General features: G+C 38.7%; 1 protein-coding gene across 7 annotated transcripts in view; it reads left to right on the top strand.

The window, feature by feature from the left end:
- The window catches only part of Trpc1 (transient receptor potential cation channel subfamily C member 1), a 60,897-nt gene extending 48,127 nt beyond the window's left edge, over window positions 1-12,770 (top strand). For 5 of the 7 annotated variants that reach the window (XM_006975177.4, XM_006975178.4, XM_015994096.3 and 2 more), the window contains 5 exons: window positions 77-220; window positions 6,838-7,013; window positions 8,303-8,504; window positions 8,958-9,152; window positions 10,867-12,770. In XM_006975177.4, the coding sequence (XP_006975239.1) occupies window positions 77-220; window positions 6,838-7,013; window positions 8,303-8,504; window positions 8,958-9,152; window positions 10,867-11,094 (945 nt within the window). In that variant the 3' untranslated portion in view covers window positions 11,095-12,770. The remainder of the gene's footprint in view (window positions 1-76; window positions 221-6,837; window positions 7,014-8,302; window positions 8,505-8,957; window positions 9,153-10,866) is intronic. The other 2 variants (XM_076576832.1, XM_076576833.1) reach the window with 1 other exon arrangement.
- Window positions 12,771-13,885: the final 1,115 nt, after the last annotated feature.

Below are 13,885 nucleotides of genomic sequence, written 5' to 3'. Positions count from 1 at the left end.
GATAGTTTTCTTTGAGACATTTCATGATATTCTCTTCATTTTTCTGATTGACTTTGGCTTCTCTTCCCGCCTCCAGTTTCATGACTTTGCTGACCGGAAGGACTGGGATGCATTCCACCCCACACTTGTAGCAGAAGGGCTTTTTGCATTTGCTAACGTTCTGAGTTACCTTCGGCTCTTTTTTATGTATACAACCAGCTCGATTTTGGGTCCACTGCAGGTAAATACAGGTCTTAAGGAACGTTTGTTACATGTCACGACTATTGCATCTGCTTATCCACTTTAACACTGTTCTCATGGTGTTAAAACTACACTTGGCATTTGAAAATAATTATCAAGCACTTTGCTTCTGGCTCATTGATAATTTTCTTTCAAGAATTGTAACTTTATCAACCTGTGGTCCATTGGCCTCCTCCTTTCATTCTCTGGCCGTAGAGAATTGTTATGCGGCCAGGCAGTGGTGGCGCACGCCTTTAATCCCAGCACACTGGAGGCAGAGTCAGGCAGATCTCTGTGAGTTCATGGCTAGCCTGGTCTACAGAGCGAGATCTAGGGCAGGCACCAAAACTACACAGAGAAACCCTGTCTCGAAAAATGCAAAAACAAAACAAAATAATTGTTGTGCTTTATAGAAAGGAGTAACAAAAAAATCTGATTTTTACCAAAATAAAGTTTATATTTAAACTTTGAAAGATAGATACCACTCTCAGTGATAGACCTCCAACAAGGACACTCCTTCCACTCCATGGTGGCTAAGCATCCAAATATATGAGCCTATGGGGGCTGTTTTTATTCAAATCACCACATATACGCATGTGCCCATGGCATGTAAATTGTACAGACCAAGTTCAAGTTGTCAGAATGGACAGCAAGCACCTTTATCTGCTGAACTATCTCACTGGTCCTGATTTTGGTAAAGATTTTTGTATGTATATTGCAGGGATGTTTAAGCCTATAGGACTCTATAGGCTTAAAGAACATAAAGACCCGGCTGGAAGAAATGGAAATACACAGTTGTATAGCTTTCACCTGTATACAAAGTAGTATGCTATCACTTGAAATTAGTCTGTGATAAGATAGGTGTCATAAACCCTAAGGCAGTCTATGAAATAAGGCAGTTATAGTTAGTAAACCAACAAAGGACATAAAATGGCATTTTAAATGATCAAAAATAAGACAGTAAAAGAGGGAAAAGGAAGAGATCATAGATGGATTAAAGAGGAAGAAATAGCATCATATATGGAAATAGTTCAGATACCACCACAATCCTCCACAAACACACAGGTCTGTCACAACTGTACCCCATGACCTGGTACCAACTTCTAGCTTAGGGTTTTTTGTTTTTCCTCTCATAAGACACCATGACCTAAAGGAACTTGGGAAAGGGCTTATTTAAGCTTAAAGTCCTACATCAACGTTCATCATTGCAGGAAGTCAAGGCAGAGACTTTGAAGTAGAAACTGAAAAAGAAGCCATTGAGGAATGCTGGTTCCTGGCTTGCTCCTCATGGCTTGCTCAGCCTTGATGTTTTTCTGTCAGCTTGGTGGCTGCACACGAATCTACTGATATTTTAATTATTGTCTGTTGCCCCATGGCCCCTCAGTCACAGCCCCACCAGCCACTAAGACCAAGGCCTGGTGGGACTATGATAAGTGGGTTTAAATTAAGTCTCTATTGTTCTATTTGTCAATAAGACTCAGAAGTCAAAGGCTGTGGTGAAAACCTGCCAGCTCAGAGAGGCTGAGTAGTAACTAACTGACCTTGCTTTTTGGTAAGAGACACATCTTTCCCTTTGTCCAGAACTAAAAGAGCTCCATCTCTAGTCCCTGCCCTTTCATTCCTATATGCCTTCTCTATCCACATTGCTGGCTTCTCTAGGGCCAATTCCAGTCAGCTAGTCACTGACTCTGCCCCCTGATTCAAGGTATAACTTTATTGGGCAGTCTCAGGAGTGTCAGAGTGCCATCAAAATATCCCACAACACAGCCTGCTGTCTTATAGCACCCAGGACCACCAGCCCAAGCGTGGTACCTCCCACATTCAGCTGGACCTTTCTACATCAATCCTGAATTAAGAAAATGCCCCACAGGCCAATTTGGTGGGAGCATTTCCTCAATTGAGTTTCCTTCTTCCCAAATGACTATCTTGTGTCAACTTAACATAAAACTAGCCCAGTACAATGCTGAACATGTAATTTTTATTGTAAGACTTCATAGTTTCAAGCCTTATCTTTAATTATCTTTTCTACTTTGAGTTGATTGTGTGTGTGTGTGTGTGTGTGTGTGTGTGTTGTAAGATTTGTATGCTGTAAGATAAATGTTTGATTTTACTGTTTTCCACATGGATAATATGGTCATTTTTTCCCCAACCATCATTTGTTGAAGAGACTGCCGTTCCTCATTGTGTTTTCCTGGTACTGTTGTTGAAGAGAAGTTAAGTTTACTTATTTTTACATTTATTTCCAAGGTCTTTATTTTGTCCCATTGGTCTATACATCAGTCTTTACTATAGTTCGATACCATTTAAATTACTGTTGTTTTATAATATATGTTGAAATTGGGGAGTGTGTTATCTTTAGCTTTGTTCTCAAGATTGTCTTTTTTGAGGTCATGCAAATTTTATAATTTCTGTGTGTGTGTGTATAAGCATATTATTGGGGTTTTGATTATGTCTCAACTTGGTGAATATTTTGGTAATGTGGAAATTTTAAGAGTTAACTTCCAATCGTGAACATCTGCCTGTGTCTTCTTCTGTCTCTCTGTCAGTGTTCTAGAGTTTTCAGTGTATAGGTCTTCTACTTCAGGGTTAGGTCCATCCTGCCTCATTCTTTTTCATGTTATAGAGGATTTGCTCTCATTATATTTGACCCTTTTCAGATGGTTGTGTAACTTGTATATAGAAATTCAACTGTCGCCTGTTCATCTTGCTTGATGGAATGTTTCCAGATTAATTTCTGGTTCTCAGTTCTGACAGTCATGGGGTGTTTGTCACTCTCTCTCCACAGAGGATCATGTCATAGTCAAAGGGGACAGTTTCACCTTTTCCAGTGTGGATACTGTCCCCTCCTTGTTTAATTGTTTTGAGTGCAGTTTTCAGTACTATGTAGACAGATATGTAAAGAGAAGTCCTTGACTGATCCTGATGTTAATAAATATGTGAGTTTTTCACTACTGATTATGTTAGCTATAGGCTGTCATATATGGCACATATTGTGCTCAGGTAATTTCCTTCTGTTTTTGTTGAAAATGGATTTTTTTTTTGTCTTAAAAAGGGAATTGAAATTCATTGTATGCTTTTTCTGGGTTTATTGATCCAATCATGTAACTGTTATCTTCTTTCATTAATTTGATGATATAGCCACTAAATTATTTTTTTCTTGTATCCCAAAGATAAATCCTAATTACGAAGTGAATGTGCTTTTTTCATGCACTATTGAGTTTGGTTTGATAGTGTTTGTGTAAAGACTTTTTTCTTTTACAATTTTTATTACATTTATTTATTTAATATTTTGGTGTGTGCATACTGTCTTAGTGTTCTATTGTTGTAAAGCGACACCATGACCAAGGCAACACTTACAAAAGAAAACATTTAATTGAGGGCTCACTCACAGTTTCAGAGGGTTAGTCCATTACCATGGTGGGGACATGGTAGCACACAGGCAGACATGACCCTGGAGCTTTACATCTTGATCCACAGGGAGCAGAGACAGGGAGGGGCAGGAGGGCAAGGGCTGTGGGGAGGTGGAGAGGGAGACAGAGGAGACACAGAGAGAGACAGACTGGGCCTGACCTGGGCTTTTGAAGGCTCAAAGCCCACTCCAGTGATAGACCTCCAACAGGGATACACCTTCTGCTCCTTTCAAGCAGTTCCACTCCATGGTGGCTAAGCATCCAAATATATGAGCCTATGGGGGCTGTTTTTATTCAAATCACCACATATACGCATGTGCCCATGGCATGTAAATCGTACAGACCAAGCTCAAGTTGTCAGAATGGACAGCAAGCGCCTTTATCTGCTGAGCCATCTCACTGGTCCTGATTTTGGTAAAGGTTTTTGTATGTATATTGCAGGGGTGTTTAAGCCTATAGCACTCTTTTCTTATAGTCTCTGTCTGCTGTTGGCATCAGGGTGATATAAATAATATTTTTATCATCGGCCTCATAAAATGAGTTGAAAATGTTTTCTAAATACTTCAAGACGGATTTATATTAAGTTTTAAAAAACATTTCATAGAGTTTTTCACTGAAGTCATCTGTTCCTTGTTAAGAGATTTTTATTATTTATTCAATTTTTGTATAACATAGAGATCTGTCCAGACTTTATATATCTTCATAACTTATTTTTGCTAGGTTGTATAGTTCTAGGAGTCTGTTCGTCTACTTGGACTACCTACCCAATTTGTTGTTCATAGTGGTATCCTCTGATCTCCCACCTCACTCTCTCCGTCGTGTCTCTTACTCTTTGTCTCTGTCTCTTTCTTGCCTATCTCCTTCCTTTTTTCAGTTTAAAATTGTGTGTGTGTGTGTGTGTGTGTGTGTGTGTGTGTGTGTGTGTGTGTGTGTGTGTGTGTGTGTGTATACATATGTGTGGAGGCCTGAGGTTGATTTCCGGTGTCCCCCTTGATTGCTCTCCACCTTACCTTGTAAAACAGGGTTTCTCAGTGAAGTTGGCACTCATTGGTTGCCTGTGTTGTGTGGCCGCTGAGCTCTGGGATCTGTCCATCTCCTTTTCCTTCCTTGTAAATGACTACGCCCGGCATTTTCACACGGGCCCTGGGATCCCACTCAGATCCTCGTGCCTGAGTAGGAGGCCCCTTACTGGTGACCCATGTCCCCAGCCCTCTTCTCTCTCAGGGGTTTCTACTGTTCCCCAGACTTGGGAGTCCCTGGGCTCTTCTGACCCTATTTCCTCGGCCTCTAGTGCTGGACAGCAGATGTGCTCACCACAGGCTTCATTTCCAGGCTTCTCACAGCCAAGACTGGTTTTCCTCGGTCTGCACTAGTATTAACTCCTTTGTAAACTTCGGTATTGACGGTTTAGTTCTCTTTTTCATTTCTTTACACTTGATGGATGTGATATTATCCTATTTACAAATGCATAATGCTTATGCTCTTTCCATCCACAAGAAGTTTGTTTTTGCTGCTTACCTGTCACATGCATGTTTAGTATTCCAGCCAGTGCCCTCTACTGTGATATCCACTGTGCTATTTTTAGTTCTGTATTATGCAAGAACTGATGTCAGTTTCTGGTGTTCTCCTTCTGTATTAACTCACCTTGATATTCAAATTGGTTACATTTTTTTTTTAGTTTAGTTGTATTAAATTTTTTTTGAAAATTAAGATTATATCACTATAAGTGGATACTTTCAAAAATTCAATTTATAGATGAGTGAATAGCCAGAACTTTCTTCAAAGGTCATTTTTCCTAAAGTTGTCAAAAGCACTTGCTTTATTACTGCCTTAACAATTCCCTGCTGACTTAGGTATGGATATATTCTGAATATTCATAGTCTGAATGAATGGCTTTGTTTTCCTAAGTGACCCACTAAAGATACCACTAGTACATTAAGAGGAAAAATACATCTCTTCTCTTTCTCACATATTTTGAGGCCAGCTTGGTCTATCTATAGAGCAGGTTCCGGGATAGCTAGGGCTACATATAGAAACTCTGTCTCAAAAAACAAACATACAAACAAACAAAAAACCCACAAGTGTTCCAATTTTTAAAAAAATCAAGATTTATTAAAACTATGTAATCTAGGCTGGGCAGTGGTGGCACACACCTTTAATCCCAGCACTTGGGAGACAGAGGCAGGTGGATCTCTGTGAATTCGAGGCCAGCCTGGGCTACAGAGTGAGTTCCAGGAAAGGCGCCAAAGCTATACAGAGAAACCCTGTCTCAAAAAACAAACAAACAAACAAAAAAACTCAAAACAAAAGACCCAACAAAACAAAACAAAACAAAAAAACAACTATGTAATCTTCAGACATTGGAGGAGTATGAAAGAAAATAAAATTAGGCTTGAATAAAACTTCTCATTGCCCCATGCTAATGTATAAAGATAGTCATTATTAACTCTTGCTACTAGAGTGGCTTGCACACATAATACTGTCTTACAAAAGTGAGGGAAGGATATTCACTCTTGGGAAGAAATTAGGATAGTCCAAGATGCTGATACTGTTCTTCAGGAGTTAGTTGAGAATTAGTTACAAAATCAGATAAAATGCTTCATTTTGAAATGATTTAATATTTGTAAACTTTAAGAAGCCACATAAATATAAGCATTTATTTTCCCTTAGGTTTTTCAGAGAATTCTTTCTTTTACCCCTGCCAACTGGCCTTTAAACAGTCTCCATATTGTCAGCAATAGTGATACTTGCATGACCCTAGCATGTGGGAAGCTGAGGCAGGAAGAGTGTGAGTCCTATGGCGATATTGAACATGGGGTAGTCTGTGTCTCAGCAACAACCAAAATAATTATAATAAATACTAAAAGTAGGGGGAAATCTCCATGTATCTGTTCTCCCTACACAGCAATAATAACCTTTGAAGATCTTATCTGGCAAGGACTGTGCATCACACACTCACAGTGCTGGTTTGGTTAGAATGGCCTTTTTTAGTAGATAGCTGGGTTTGTTGGTTTTGTTTTGTTTTGTTTTTTGTTTTCCTACAGCTGGCGTTTTGATATTCTTAACACACTGAAATATGTCAGCCAGGTGAAATAATGAGCATGACTTGTGGCTTGTGTGTTAGCCTTCCTTTTATTGCTGGGTAATTTCATATTTAATATGTAGTTTCCCCAACAGTTTTAATGTACACTATGTGATATGTCCACAGATTTCCATGGGACAGATGTTACAAGATTTTGGGAAATTTCTGGGGATGTTCCTTCTTGTTCTGTTCTCCTTCACAATTGGACTGACACAACTCTATGACAAGGGCTACACCCCCAAAGAGCAGAAGGACTGTGTTGGCATCTTCTGTGAACAACAAAGCAATGACACCTTCCACTCGTGAGTCTCCTCAGGTTTTACCAGATGGACTTCCTGCTCCTAAGCTCTGTATGGGTTAGTCATTACATGAATGGAGCTCCAGTTGTTCTTTAAAAAATCTTCTTTAAATGTCTGCAAGCTTTAACAAATGTTAATTTTTCATCATCTTTATCTAAAGGATTTTCAGTAGTAGATCCAAGTCATTACATGTTTCTTCTCTACTGAAATATATCTGAACAGAACTCTTGACAAATTTACACTCTTAGCACTTTGGAAAATTCTTTTATCCATCCCATATATTAGAATGTTCTGCATCTCTGCCCCCAAACTATTAAATACCTGTAGCAACTGTTCGTTGCTGGTACAACCCAGAGCATTCATTCATGTTTTCAGCACTTCTTGAGACGTCACTAGAATTGAGAATCATTCGAACTTATGGGCCAGTACCGCAGTGGGTCATAAAAAATGGTACCGCCACTATAAAGTAGACAGAATACCTGCCCTCAGGTTCCTTTTCCAGTGCTGGGGATCTAAGCCAGGGTTCTGTGTGTGCTTAGCAAGTGCTAACCACCAAAGCTGCATCCCCAGTCTTACTCTCCTCATTCTTAATAAAATACAGAGGAGTATGCACTGCACATTTGTTGTGTTCTTATGATGTGCCACAATTCTTTAGGTACTTTGTGTGTCCTCTCATTTAAAGACTAAGATTTCTGGGCAGGCCAGGATAAATGGATAAAGGGATGAGCATGTAGGACCATGCTGTCTGATTTGGGGCTTTTGCAATTTAGAATTATCTAAAGGTTGAAGCAAAGAACTGACACAATATAACTAGATACCTCATGGACTGCTGTGTTGAGACTAGAAAGGACACACAAAAAAAAATTAACTAGGAATAATATTTTTGAATGTGTTTCCTCATTTAAAATAAGACTTTAGGGTCTGGAAAGATGACTCTGTGGTTAAGAGTACTTACTGTTCTTGTAGAGGACCTGGGTTTGGTTTCCAGCACCCACCTGATGGTCACAACTGTAACTCCAGTTCCAGGGGATCTGGTGCCCTCTTCTGACCTCTGTGGCCTCCTGCATGCATGTGATGCACACACATACACTCATGCACACACACATAAAACAAAAATAACATTTAAAATATGACTGTACGTACTGTGAAAATAAAAATCAAACAATAAAATTATTTTATAATGTATTATACAAGAATTATTAATGACTCTTACGTATAATTTTATATAAATGCATTATCTCTGTTCTTGCTAATTAATTTCCTTTTTAACCACAATGTTCTTGCCCTTCCAGGTTCATTGGCACCTGCTTTGCTTTGTTCTGGTACATCTTCTCCTTAGCACACGTGGCCATCTTTGTCACAAGGTTTAGCTATGGAGAAGAGCTGCAGTCCTTTGTTGGAGCCGTGATCGTTGGAACTTACAACGTCGTGGTTGTTATTGTGCTTACGAAGCTGCTAGTGGCCATGCTTCACAAAAGCTTTCAGTTGATAGCAGTAAGTGTTCTTTCAAAGACTTATATTCTCTCCAAATCATATGAGATATATGAAATCAAATAGCTGAAGATTACATAATTGAGGAATAATATTTTTAAATTAAACACAGATTTTAAAAATATAATGTTTAATAATTGCACATCTTTGACCAGTTTTTTTTTTTTTTTTTTTTTTTTTTTTGGTTTTTCAAGACAGGGTTTCTCTGTGTAGCTTTGCGCCTTTCCTGGAACTCACTTGGTAGCCCAGGCTGGCCTCGAACTCACAGAGATCCGCCTGCCTCTGCCTCCCGAGTGCTGGGATTAAAGGTGTGCGCCACCACCGCCCGGCTCAGTTTTTTATATGTAAGGTGTGATGACATTTAGACAGTTTTAATCAATCTCTCCCCAAACCTGCCAATATGCATTCATGTTTGTGTGTGTTCTTCTTCTGTCCTGCTTTTTCCTTGCCTCACAGAATCATGAGGATAAAGAGTGGAAGTTTGCTCGAGCAAAGCTGTGGCTTAGCTACTTTGATGACAAGTGTACACTGCCCCCTCCTTTCAACATTATTCCTTCACCAAAGACTATCTGCTACATGATCAGTAGCCTCAGTAAGTGGGTTTGCTCTCACACGTCGAAAGGCAAGGTCAAACGGCAGAACAGTTTAAAGGTGAGAAATGAGAGGTTTGAAATGCCCCACAGTTTTACAGTTGCTAATTGCACTTTTAGGTTTGGGTTTTTTTGTTTTTTTTGAGATGGAGTCTCACTATTTACATAGACGTAGCTGCCATGGAATGAATCTGCTGTGTAGACCAGGCTGGCTTCAGTTTGCAGCAGTCCTCCTCTGTCTGCCTACGTGGGCTGGGAGGATGGGTGGGTGCCACCATGCCTAGCTTGGATGTTTGTTGCAGGATATTTGATCACACTGTGACCCTGAGAGATTGCATTATTTGCTGGAAAACCTGTTTCTAGTTGTGGTGTGCCTCAGCCCTGGCATATACCCTAATTCCAAGAGCTTTCTGCTTGAACATTGTAAATAGGATTAAATAAGGTTAACCATAGGTCAAGAGGCAGAGCAAGCAACCAGTTGACAGGAAACGAACATAGGATGATTAAGAAAAAACCGTAGAGAGTAAGAGGGAATCAGGAGGGTGGATAGAGGAACACACAGGAAGTAAAAGGGAGGGCGTTCTGTTTGAGAAGTCTTGTTTGAGACTGTGTAGGAGAAGGTGGGAGGCTTCTGGGATGTCAGCTGAGGAGGAAGGCCATCTGGGTGCTTTCCCTGCCTCTCCGAGCTAGCAGGGTTTCACCCCAGCGTCCGGCTTCTGAGTCTTCTTTGGTAAAATCAAATATTTGAGATTCTGTTAAAAACAACAGATGTTTCTTTAAGCACAAATATGAAGGTTTGATAAGGCTATCCTGAGGTGTTTTCTACTGTGTCCCTAACGCATGCTATAATATCTAATATAAAAATTCAATGAATAATTGAGAATAAGAAATAAAGCTAAGAATTTTTAGGTTGGTTTTGGTTCTTTTCTTAATTTTCAAGTTTTCCTAGCACATGAACTCTTATCCCATAGTCATTCATTATAGATTTAAAGAACAACAATTAATTCATAGCATTTTTAGGTCTTGAAAGTTACTCAGTATATTTCTTATTCAGTGCATGCTGCTTATAAACCAAGGATTGGTAAGTTTCCTAAAAGACCAGACAGTAAATATTTTATACTTTGAAAGCCAAACAAAACAAAAAACACCATCTAAGAAGTTATATGGATAAAAAGAAAAAATTTCCAAAAAACTTACAAATGAAATTAAAAAATATAACAATAAATAACAGTCACTGTAATAAGTTACTAGGGAAAACAGAATTCCCTGTAATAGGATTAAAACTTTGCTTAATTAGAGTTAAAAATCAAGTTGTCCATTATAAAATTGATTACAGATATTCATCTGTAAAACCATTCTTAGCTCACAAGGTAAGAAAGACAGAAAGTGGGCTTGGGGTGGTAGTTTATGACTCTCTGTTGTAGACTGGGCATTACTAAATTTTTTCAATAAAATTGGCCTAAAGGAGAGTGAATGAAACAGATACACGGGCTATATTGTTAAACATGTACTGACTATGATTTTTACCAAAGAAAACTGTCCTCTAAATGCATTGAAAGTGTGCATTTGTGAGTATATTTAAAATTTACCTCATTTAAATATTGTCTCTGAGGCTAGAGAATGCCTTGATGGTAGACATTTGCCTAGCATACATGTGGCCCTCAGCTCACTCCTCAGTTCTGCAAATCCATATGTATATATGAGTGTGTATACATGTTTTCTTACACATACATTGTTCTGCTGTCGTTCTTACCATGGGACTGCTTGTTTTGAAGGAGTGGAGAAACTTGAAACAAAAGAGAGACGAGAACTACCAGAAGGTGATGTGCTGTCTGGTGCATCGTTACCTGACGTCCATGCGACAGAAGATGCAGAGCACAGACCAGGCGACCGTGGAGAATCTCAATGAACTGCGCCAAGATCTGTCGAAATTCCGAAATGAAATAAGGGATTTGCTTGGCTTTCGGACTTCTAAATATGCTATGTTTTATCCAAGAAATTAATCATTTTCTAAATCTTGTAGAAATAATTTTCCATAACAAATCTGAGACTGTATTTGCATACCTTACAACTACACTAATAAGATATATATGGACATAAACAATTACACAAAAGCCATTCTCTAAATATTTATAGCATAAATATATGTCATGTAAAATATGTATATAGAGTTAGTTTTTTAAAATCTGTCTGTGGCTTTTTGTAGAAGTGAATCAGAACAAGTAAACGGGTTTGTTAGCATGCAATTTTTTTTCTTAGTTCGTTAGTGCTTAAAATTTGTAATATTTAAGAGGGGCAGCTATCAGTGTACACATTGCCCACTCCCTTTTATAAAATGAAGATCAGCAAATGCAGCTACCTTAAGAGACACTTGAAATGTAGAGTTCATGGTGTTTAAAATCTCTGGTTTTAGGAGTTCACATAGAGGTCAGTATTTATTGTTTAAGAGTATAGTTTTATCTAAAATACCCTATTTTTTTTCTTTTGTTATAATCTTAAGCAACAAAGAAAAGTCTCTAAATATTTGAATTTAAGTCAGTCTTGTGGTGCACGGCTTTAATCCCAGCACTTGGGAGGCAGAGGCAGGTGGATCTCTGAGTTCAAGGCCAGCCTGGTCTGCAGAGTGAGTTCTAGGACAGCCAGGGCTACACAGAGAAACCCTGTCTCAAAAAACAAAACATTATTTAGTTCTATCAGTCTAAATTTACCTTGTTTTTTGTTGTGTATTATATTTACTCTTACATGGTTATAATAATTTTATATTTTTTATTTTGTTTTTTGACTTACTATTTTAAATATATTCTCTGTATTGATGTAGTTCACATATTTAAATATTTATAGAATTCTGTGATTTTTGAAAAATAATAGACATCTTTTAGCCATAGAATATTTGTTCATATTTATGCATTTGCAAAGTTACTTCTCTAGGCATTTGGTTAGTTTTAACTTTTTCTTCTAACTTTTCAGGTTTGAGTAAGTTACAAAGTGTAAGCTGCTTGCTTTCATGTGTGGTCACAGTGGGCTTGGCTGGAGAGCATCAGGGGCTTTGAAAAAAGCTGCTTTAAGTTCAAATGAAGGTTCTTGAGCTCTCTTTCGAAGTGTTTACCTCCTAGAAAAGTGACTTCGTGCTTGCTGCTTGAGATGTAAAGCATTGTTTTTCAGTTTGAAAATAAAAGGTATATTTGACCTATTCTGGTGTTGATGTAAGGGTGTAGCTGAAGCTTTCCCAGCCATTGCATCGGCTCTTGCAGCATGTTCACTGAGGAATACACGCTTACTTTCTTAGCTGAATCTCAGTTGGCATTGAGGGCGCACAGGGTGCAGGCAGCCCTTGGCCCGTGAGCACCACCTACCCAGGGGGCGTCTGAGTAATCTAGTGTTAGGTTTCATCTTGCTTTTCACATTTGTTTTTGATGTTCAAGTTTAAGTCTTCCCTCTTTCGGGCAAATTCTTATAAAAATGTTTATTGTAAAGTTATATATTTTGTCTACAATGGAATTATGCACTTCCCTATTGGGATTTTACATCAGGATTTTTAGTCATTCTAAAAAAATATACTTAATTATTAAAAAAAATCTATAGAGTGCCTATTGTGTGCATGAATTACTGATGAGGTATATTTTGAATGACAGCATATTGTAAGAAAAAAGGTGAATAAAATTTGGTATTAGATTATAAATTGATAGAGCTTTAGCATTTTACTTAGTATTATTTGCTTTTATTTTTTAATTATTTTATGTGTGTGAATATTTTGCCTGTTTGTATATTTGTTTACCATGCATGTGCTTGGTACTCACAGATGCCAGAAGGAACTGGAGTAACAGACAGCTGAGAGTTGCCTTGTGACTGCTGGGAATTGAACCTGGGTCCTTTGGAAGAGCAGCCAGTGCTCTTAACCAGTGAGCCATCTCTCCAGCCTCTCATCTGCTTTTTAGTTTGAGATACAGGGATGGCAAGATGGCTCAGTGGGGAAAGGTGCTTACCGCCGGGCCTTGCACCCACCTAGAGGAGAGACTCCCCCAAGCTGTCCTCTGATATCCACATGCATGCTGTGCCACAAAGCATCCACACGCATACACACACACACAATATACATTTTTAATTGAGATATAATTCATATGCATCTATAAAATTTAGTATTTTTTAAATTTATGGTCACAAAGGCCTAAAATGTAAAATACCAACATCAGACACTCTTAGCAACACTTCCCACTTCTGAAGTAATTACACTTAACTGTTAGCTGTTTCCTAGGATAACATATTTTAAATTAATATATCCATACAAAGATCTGTATGTGACCATTCAAGAGAACTTTATTCATTGTCCCAAACTGAAAACAACTGAAAGCCTTTCAGCTAGGGAATGATAAATAAATTATGTATTTACATAGTATAAATCTAGAATAACAGGATGTGTCCAAGTTCAGGCAGAGGAACAAAGCTGCTAGTAGCATGTGTGCATGTGTGCCGTGTGTGTGCACATGCACACACTTGTATATAAGGGTCTGACATTGCACTCGTTGGATTGTTGGGCAGGTTCTGTTGTCCTGGCATCCAGTGTTAGAGGTCCCTGGGGTAGCAGCTAGGAAGGAAAGGCAGAGATCCAAAGAAGACAGCCAAGACCAGCCGACACCATGAAGAGGGATTCTGATGAACGGTACTTCCTGTGTCTCTGGCCTTGTATCCTGTGGCAATACTGAGGCCTTTTGCCATTGCCTTTGGAAGTGTGTTGGTAAACAATCACAGATGCTGAAGGAGGAGCAAAGAAAGGTGCTGATGCCCCACATCATCAGG

The sequence above is a fragment of the Peromyscus maniculatus genome, chromosome 7, assembly GCF_049852395.1.
Source record: "Peromyscus maniculatus bairdii isolate BWxNUB_F1_BW_parent chromosome 7, HU_Pman_BW_mat_3.1, whole genome shotgun sequence".
In the NCBI taxonomy this organism is placed as follows: Eukaryota; Metazoa; Chordata; class Mammalia; order Rodentia; family Cricetidae; genus Peromyscus; species Peromyscus maniculatus.
The sequence above is the reverse complement of the archived record's forward strand: the minus strand, read 5'-3'. Positions and strand labels throughout refer to the sequence as shown.